Source organism: Macrobrachium nipponense, chromosome 4 (assembly GCF_015104395.2).
Source record: "Macrobrachium nipponense isolate FS-2020 chromosome 4, ASM1510439v2, whole genome shotgun sequence".
Taxonomy (NCBI): domain Eukaryota; kingdom Metazoa; phylum Arthropoda; class Malacostraca; order Decapoda; family Palaemonidae; genus Macrobrachium; species Macrobrachium nipponense.
The window spans coordinates 121,574,127-121,583,865 of NC_061100.1; the positions used below are offsets into that span (position 1 = coordinate 121,574,127).

The following is a 9,739-nucleotide window of genomic DNA, read 5'->3' on the forward strand; positions in this document are numbered from 1 at the left end:
TGAGTTCTGGGATGCGCAAGGGGGTAAAATAAGATCGACTGTCATGCAATTGTGTTATACCGGTTGTCCGCTGTGCATGTCATGGGGCACGTGATATTTCAATCTTTATGTATTTCTTTGTGCGAAGCAGGAAACATGTAACTCTTTGGCTCTCATATGCTTTCTGTGGTCACACTGTAAACTTCTGAATAAAGTGATATTTACCTTTGTTCGTGCTTTTAGGGTTGAAACGTGGGTTTGAAAGCCAGTGTTACCAATGAGTTGCCATCGTGCATTTAACCATTTTCAAAAGATTAGATTGCGTGCGTCATACGAAACACTCTTGATGTACATCAAGATTATGATCATTTAAACTCCAACACCCAACCCCGGCATCCTAAAAAAAAAGAAAAAAAAAAACATCGGTAATTAATAAAGATATCTCAAGCACATAAAACCTGTAAAAGGAAATAGTTTCAGATATGAAACTCCCAGGAAAGTGATCCGCTCTCTCAGGTCGTAATAGAAGGAGGAGATAAAGGTGACCTTGTAGACGCCACTTGAATGCATCTCTTCTTGGGTTTTACTCCTTGTTTATAATCGGCTCTTTTAGGTTGCTGTTCATAGTCCCTTTCTTCCGTCTCTCTTTCCACCCTCTCCTAACAGTTGTTTCATAGTGCAACTACGAGGTTTTCCTCCTGTTACACCTTTCAAACCTTTCTACTGTCGATTTCACTTTCAGCTCTGAATGTCTCTATGTATTCATGAAAGTACATATCTTTTTCAAATCAGATAGATCCAAATAATAGACAGATAAATAGGTAAACTATTGCAATTTAGTGAAGCTATAAACTTACAGCTACTAAAGAGTGGCATTTGGTTTATACGGAGGAGCTTGACAATAATGAACTATCTTTCTAAACGAATAAATGAGATGCAAAGAGCACTCAAATGCTGAAGATCAGTAAATAAACGAACAAAAGATGAATAGAATAATAAGTTTTCCAGATCAAAAAGTTTTGGTTTCATAAGAATGACTGACGTCTCCTGCGTCATTTTAATAGCAGGCTTTATTTCAGCTTTTCAGAAGACAGTATTTATGGGTGTGTTTAGTTTTCTGTAAAATAAAACTATTGTGACGGTTTTGGCTGACCGCCCTCACTTTTTCTGTACGGATTTTTACTGTCCGCACTTTTGCTGTCTGCCCTCAGATGTTAAAAACTACTAAGGCTAGAGGGCTGCAAATTCCTCTGTTGATCATCCCCCCCTCCAATAACCAAACATATCAAATTGCAGCCCTGTAGCCTTAGTAGTTTTCCATTAATCTTAAGATTAATTAAAAACTACTAAGTTAACCAGGCAAGTTCGTCTACAATATATAAGTACTGTCAGTGTCTCTTACGTTGCTCTTATGGAAATTCATCCGTGTGTTTACTCTGAATGAGATTGACAAGCAGGATTTTTCCGTCATGTTTGATGTGATTTTAAATAGCGGTTTATTTTTACATTATTCCTCCTTACTTTGCCTTCAAACTTTTCGTTTTGCTTCACATGTTTCGTTTTGCTGTTGTCGAGTGTTATGCGTCTAGCTAGACTTATCCACTGACCTTATTTTTTTATCACGAATGTTTTCTGGAGTTATTTGTGTTTTTTTTTCGGACTATATATCAATTTGGTCTCAATTTCCATTTGAAAATCTCTTATTCCTTTGGTATAGGAAGAGGTGAGGCGGTCAAAAAATATTTCGAAAGACTGATGCCTCTTTAAGACAGGTTACTGGAACCGGGTGGACTTGCATGAGATAGGAAGACACAAAATTTAAAGACAAGGCCTATTAAAAGTAAACATAAAAGTTTTAGTTTTCTGTAAAAGAAAACTGAAAATTAGTATGTTGATCGTCCACCCTCCAGTCATCAAACATACCAAATTGCAGCCCAGAGCCTCATTAGTTTTTATTTTACATAAGATTAAGTAGCCATGATCGTGCCAACAACACAGGCCACCACGGGGCCTTGTCTGAAGGTTTCATGGGTAGCGGCTGAGAGTTTCATACGGCACTATGCTTTGTACAGAAAACCCGAAACATCGGAGCATATTTCACTCGTTTTCCGTTGCAATCCATCTTGGCAACTGTACGCTTATGTGCTCCTTTAAGTTAGCCAGTTTTCCACAGCAGGTTTGACATATAAATGACGTTTGATGAAACTTTTGAACATAAATTCTTTTGCGTGAAACTTGAGACACTTTATACGGACTGACAAACGACCAGAGGATGCTGTTATCAAACTCATCGGCATATATATCACTTCATGGCAAATTTTTAGAGACTAGTCAGGATAATGAAAGTCACGATTAATTTATGTGAGTCAGGATTATGAAGGTCACGATTAATTTCTTTATACGAGCCAGAATTGTGAAAGTTACGATTCATTCCTTTATACGAGTCAGGACGGTCAAAGTTATGATCATATTTGAGCAGTAAATGAAAAAAATTACTTCGCGTTTCAAGATGAAGTTCAGACATACATGTGCGAAGACAGAAATAGCCACCCCAACCCCCGCCCCCCACAATTTTTTTTTTTTTTATAATTAGTGACTTGTGCACCACTCTTCGAAGGAAAGATCATGTTAGATATCCAGAAACAAAGCTTTGTTCAGCTATCGTTACTGTGAACTTTCTATGTGTGTGTGTGTGTGTGCGTGATTTTAATAAAAACTAAATACACATATTAAAGGGTCTCTGTAACAGTCAGTGCTTAGAATTTTGTAATGACTTTGACGTGTACGTAAGGAACTTGCACTTATATTCACTTGAATAAATGCCCATAACGCAAATCTAATTAAACCTAAAATCAAGGCAAGATCCGTATATTATACTATGTGGTATTTTTCTCAATCTTTTAAATATTATGCTTATATACAGAACATCTGAATATCCGTGACTGTGTGAACACATCTATTCAAATATATTTTTGCATGAATATCAATATAAATGTAAACCTACGTGCATACTTGAATTGTACCTGTATATTATTCACGCATACACCAGAGTATCTGAATCATCAGAATTACCGTTAATACCATTTATAAGTTCTGCTTTTCGTGGAATAATAACTAAAACCTCTGTGGTATATCGCGACTTCACCGGAATGTTGTTTCTAAAGTTGACGGATGTTTTGGAAATATTAATCCGACGACGACGTTAGACCATCAAATTTCACTGTTCGGCTTCCTTTTCCTTTCTCCTCCCGTCCTTACCTCTCTCTCCCCTCTTTCCAGTTCCCTTGACCCCCCTTTCTCGGGAGCAAAAACAAGCAGTAATAATTATCCACGCCCTCTCCACGCCTCTCTCATCTCCTCATGTAGCCTCCTTAAGTTGTAAAAACGTCCTTTCTATTTCCCGCGTCATTTACGACACAGACCTACGATTGTTGATGTTCCGTTTTTATTTTAGGAATAATCTCCGTTCGTTAAAACCTAAGATTCCAGTGATCATTCGCTTTCATGTTAATGGAAAGATATATAACATACGTGATTGAGGTTTTGTGGGTGAATCACTAACTAGAGGATTGGGGTGACTTGATGAGGGAAAATTAACTCATGTAAGGAGTGTGTACTGAATACATCGACGGAAACGTCTGTACATACCACTATTCACATCAAAACAATGACAAGCTTACGAGGCCTCGCATGTATTGAGATGTTGCATTTTTCGCACACACACTTTATATATGTATATATATATATATATATATATTATATATATATATATATATATATATATATATATATATATATGTATATACCATACGTATAATATAGATTGAAAGGTAAATAGTATCTGCGTGCTCACAGGTTGAATTATTGAATAATATCGTGTAATTGTACGCATTCGAACACTTTTTGCGTATGAATATCAGCCTAAACTGAAACAAACACACAATTACTCTAAATTTTATAAATACGTCTTCAGCAGTTAACTGGATAAGGGTCTTTTTGTCCTGTTTTATTTTATTTTTTTTTTTTACGCGACTGTTCATCATACGTTGGATACGATATACTTTATCCTGAAGATGGAAAAAGAAACCCACAAAATTTCTTAGTATATCTTGTTTACTTGTTTGTAAGTATTTACACATTATTTTACTCAGCACTCGAGTACTGTCAGGCACTATCGTGGCCCTCTCTCAAGAGATAGGGCCTGAAAGTACTCGAGTGTTGAGTAAAATAATAGGTAAATACTTACAAGTAAACAAGATATACTAAGTAATTTTGTGGGTTTCTTTTTCCATCTTCAGAAGAAAACTGAAAGAAATTTGTGTTTGGTTCAATACTTTATCCTCTTTAGAATCTGTAGCATTGGTCGAACTTCCAAAATAATGCTGTCCTGTGATGTCGTATTTTAGATTTAGTGAGGAGTTTCCATGAGTCTACTATGACATCCTTTTTCTCTAAAAAACTTGAGTTCAGAGTTTTATATAAGTTTAATAATTTCTTTAGTGCTCATGTTTTCATTTAATTTTATTGTTCACAGTTCATGATTTATTTTTTTCAGTTTAAAGGTGATTTATCATTTCGGTTTTAATGTGTATTTCGACATAGTTCCAGGTTTTTTTTTGGAGTATGGAGGTAATTTACTTTCAATTCTGATGAGGTCTCAAAATGTTTTGTTGTTATGGATAACTCATGTTATTTTAGTAACACCTAAACCGAATAAATTGTCATTAATACAATTGTCACGCTATTTACGGTAAAATTCTTATTAAAGTTTATTAACTATTCAGGCAGGTTTTGTAGTTTTCACTTCGTTAAGCAATTTTGCTGATTCCAAAGTTTTAATTGTTTTATTACTCTTTTTCTGGCAAAGGCGTCATTAACTTGCTCCAGTTAATACTTCCGAGCGTTGATGACTAGATAAGATTGAACTGCTTCCGATTTATCTCAGCTTTTTCTTCTTTAATAATAATAATAATGATAAAATAAATGATAATACAGATTCGATACTTATTTCTTCTATGTCTCTTCTAAATGATGATGTGAATGTTATCCTCTCTGCTAATAATAATAATAATAATAATAATAGTAATAATAATAATAATGGTAAAAGAAACAGAAATGTTCATGATTTTCCAAAATAGCCAGATGTTATATATCTAATTCATTTTTCTGAATAAATTAGATATTTTGGAAATGGGAAGGCGACAACTAACATCGCAAGATATTTCACCGACTTTACACAGGCGTATACATATATACACGTATATTATATAATATTGCATATTAATGTAAACGTTTATATGATATATGGATATATATTGTATGGATAGATATAATATATTATAATAATATATATATGTATGTATGTATATATATATAACATTAATTATATATATATATATATATATGTATTATATATTATATATATATAATATACATATATATATATCATATTATATATATATAATATACACACATATAAAAGATTACAAAGCGGAAGTATATTCCAGCAGTTCGCAGGAATCTCGTAGTGGTTTCTTCTGTTTTAGCCGTTATCGTAATCAGCTGCTCGGCGGCCAAAAACACCATAGCAACTGAAATATGGCTCTAAATACCACCCAATGCTACCGCTACATATCAGTAGCTGCAAAATCCACAGTGCCAAAGCCAGTGGAGATGACGCTGACAGATCCTCCCACTACGAACCACTTCAGAAAACTTCGAACAGACATGAATCCCGTTCCACCTGTACCAGAGAGACCAGGAAGAAGGAGATTTATGGATGTGACTTTGTTTTAGGGGCAATTTGGCCAGGCACCAGGCTCTGTTGTTCATGAGGCGTTTTACGTTTATTTTCTCTATACTTTTCTTGTCGGATGAATTAGCTTTCTCCACCTCTTCTCTTTACACACGCGCTGGAACGCGTATACACACACACACATACACACACAAAGTCACACACATAGTTTTTGGTCATTTATGACTATGCAGTTGTCAGCATAAGAATAAGTGAGTAAATAGTACAACACAATATTTGTTATTCCCTTCAAAACACAATTCTTGCAATAATGAAAGTACAAAAATTGGTTAGTGTTGCCTACTAACATAAGGTGCCACATGTGAATTAGTATTTACCCAGCATTACTTATGAAAAACACCCTGCAATGAAAACCCTCATATATATATAGATATATATATATATATATATATATATATATATATTTAAACATAGTATATATATACATACATACATATACGAGTATACACACACACACACACACACACACACACACATATATATATATATATATATATATATATATATATTTATATATATATATATATATATATATCTATATATATATATATATATATAGATATATATATATATATATATATATATATATATATATATATATATATATATATGCTGATTTGAGTTTGCCTAAAATATATAATTATAATTTTGCCCATTAAAAATCTATATTTATATACATTTACTTGGGTATATTTTCATGTAGTACAAAGTCGTATTTTATGGCAGAAAGAATATTGACTGCGGATTCATTTATATGCTTATATGACTGATAATGCTTGGTGCAATTTTAGAAAATAGATAACTCGTTACAAATTTCGTTTTAAAAATCCTGCGTTGAGTTGTGTGAAATTTCTTAAACGTTTAGTAGATAAATTATTTCTTTATACAGTTTGTTTAAGCTACGCTCTAGTAGTCTTTAGCTAAATAAAGTTTTAGTGACAAGATGACGCGTCAAATTGCAATCAGGTTTTGGATAATTTTCGTTATGTCTAAAAAATCGACTTGTTTACCCATAAGAAAAACTGGCCGATGAATTATTTAAATGGATAAAAGTGTAAAGACCTGAGAAGACCTTGAAGGACAGAGGACCAGACTCCCAAAAACCGCTTCCCACCCCTCATGTCCCATGGACATCAATGAGCTGAACGCAAAGAGAAGTTTCCACTGACCTGAGAAGTATCGAGTGTTGGAGGGGGGTTTGGAGGCTGGGGGGGAGGACCCCCTGCTGCCGCAGCTGCCGCTGCTGCTGCCGCCTGCTGGTTGTGGTGGTCTGCCAGGGTAAGGTAGACCCAGTTCAGCAGTTGGGCGGGGGCGGCACTCCCTGGAAATGCCCCGCCCGAGTTTCCAGCGGCCCCGAGAGTCGCTTCCAGACCGGCCATGACGGAACCACCCACTGCTCCTCCGCCACCCATAGAAGGCCAGGCTTCGGGCGGCGAAGGAACCATCACAACCCCACTCACACCACCGCCCGTGGCCCTGCGCGATGCCAAAGGGCCCTCCCTCAGCCTCACGCTCACGCCCTGGCGGTCACGAACTGCGGCCCTCTTCCTGGATTTCGTATACCTGCGGGATCAAGGGAATAATGCCACTTCTGGGGGAGGGGTGGTGTCTCCCCCCTTTTTTGAAATCGGGTTTTCGTGTTTGCGTAGTGTTTGTATGCAATTATTCTATTTTTTGCACTTACTCCTCGAATCACATTTGTTCTGAAAATTAAGAAAATTAAAACTTATGCGAAGATAAAGGTATGAAATTATTAAAACTCAACAGCGAAGTGGGAATGGCTCCGGGTACAAGGATTTATAATTAGTCAAACGTAGAAGCGTGGGCCTTAAAGTGTTCAGTGGTTTCTCACATACCAGAGCACCTACTCACTGACTCCAAAAAAAAGGAAGTTTTTTTTTTTTTTTTACTCCTCAGAACATTTGTTAGATCAACATATGCTTTTAGAAGAAGTGTACGAGCGAGATCTCAGCTGCATAAACGAAAATCATCCCAATACTACACTGAAAATCTTTCACTGAGAAATAGCTCGGAGGGGCGAGATTTGGGGCAGCTGGTCCCCTCATCAGATATCTCTCTCTCTCTCTCTCTCTCTCTCTCTCTCTCTCTCTCTCTCTCTCTCTCTCTCTCTCTCAGTTAAGTCCCCTCGTCTTCTTTAATTACTTCATCACGGCAGCACATTTTATCAGATGGAATACGAACCAGACAATCTTTTTTTTTTTTTCTTTTACTTCATAGTGAAGAACAAACGCACCACCACCACCACCACCAACACTGATAATCCGCCAAACGCTTTGCTTTTCTTTCAGGAATCTTTCTCAACCCTCATTCTTTTTCTGGTTTTCTTCTGGTAGTAAAAAACGAGAAACATTTCCTCCAAAAGGTGGCCTAGGTTTTGCCACTATACTCTATCACTGCCACCACACTCTTGGGTTCTTTTGCTCCACCAAATTCTCTGCTGTTCACATCACAAAATAAGAATAAGAAAAAAAAATAATTCAGGTATTTTCAGCTGAAACAAAAGAGTTTTCATTCGACACTTGTTTTGCTTCCGAATTATGGTTGACTGTATCAGAATAGAAAAGTTAAACTGAAAGGGTGAAATATAACAATGCAATCACAAGACAGAAATTATTTGGGTACAGGCAGGCACGGCGAGGAGATGCCAGGGCAGCGGCTCTGTCTCGAGTGCCCAGGGCATCTGGCACTGGTTCGCTCTCTCCCCTCAAGACACACACACACACACACACACATACACACAGCCCCTTTCTCGCACGCACACACACGCCAGCTTCCTCAGCCTCTCCCTGCCCACAGGGTATCTTCCCAGGGCCCCTCCCTCCCACCTACGGTGCCTACTATAATCTCGCGGATACCCCCTTGTCCCCCATTTCAACTTTCCTAAAACCCCTCCTTTGTCCTTTTTCTTACGTTGTCGTTTCCCCCGTTTTTCCTCCTTGATGTTGCTTGACGAATCTTTTCTTCAGTTTACTTCTCGCCCACGACCTGCATCTTTTCATGTTGATTAATAATGGTACGAAAGATATAGCGTTATTTTTTTTTTAACAACCAGCGCTTTGATTACTGAAAAATTAGTCTCTCTCTCTCTCTCTCTCTCTCTCCCTCTCTCTCTCTCTCTCGTTTGTTGTGAGGCTGTCACAACGGGTGTATAATGAATGGGATATCCTATTTCCAATTGGGATATCTTAACTATGGATCTCTCTCTCTCTCTCTCTCTCTCTCTCTCTCTGGCCTCGTGGGTCAGTGGTAAGCTCGCTCAGCCCACATACTGAGGGACCCGTCTTCGATTTCGAACTGGATGAGAAAAGACGAATGTGAATTGTGCCTCGTGAGAGGCTAGTTTACTGGACAACCCACCCCCCTCCCATCCTGTGAGAGGCGTAGCATCAGTAAAAGATACATATACAGGATCCCCAAAAGGGCCGAGTGGCTTGAGGTCACATAGTGGAACAACCCCTGTCATGAGCACTGGGCTTTAACATTCAAGTAAATACAGTTCGAGTTAAACCTATTTATATGAATCACATTCACATTTATATGATAAATGGACCGGTTCCCTAAAACTCAGTGGGCCTGTGTTGACTATAAGCAGGGAATTAAGTTCGTTGGTGTTATTAGACTGCTGTGGGTTACAGGTAGCGTGAAGAGACATAGAGAGAAGGAGAGGAAGAAAAAATACGTGACGTGAGTATTCATTGCTCTGTCAGTATATATATTCCATTAATTCAAGGGGTCCACTGAGAGGTAATCCTCAATCCACTGGGGTAAAACCATTCTCTCTCTCTCTCTCTCTCTCTCTCTCTACGTTCATCATTACTATAGATATTATTTTGTGTTCTATACGCAATCAACACAATGCTATTTTCTTAGATCTTCAAGACTGTGACTTCTTTCCACTCCTACTCCAATGAACCCCCTAAACGG

General features: G+C 37.3%; 1 protein-coding gene across 4 annotated transcripts in view; it reads right to left on the reverse strand.

Annotated features, from left to right (window-relative positions):
* The window catches only part of LOC135211106 (uncharacterized), a 67,783-nt gene extending 59,201 nt beyond the window's left edge, over positions 1–8,582 (reverse strand). For 3 of the 4 annotated variants that reach the window (XM_064244190.1, XM_064244189.1, XM_064244191.1), the window contains exons 1-2: positions 8,438–8,582; positions 6,964–7,497 (exon numbers count right to left, since the gene is read on the reverse strand). In XM_064244190.1, the coding sequence (XP_064100260.1) occupies positions 6,964–7,239 (276 nt within the window). In that variant the 5' untranslated portion in view covers positions 7,240–7,497; positions 8,438–8,582. The remainder of the gene's footprint in view (positions 1–6,963; positions 7,498–8,437) is intronic. The other variant, XM_064244192.1, reaches the window with a different exon arrangement.
* Positions 8,583–9,739: the final 1,157 nt, after the last annotated feature.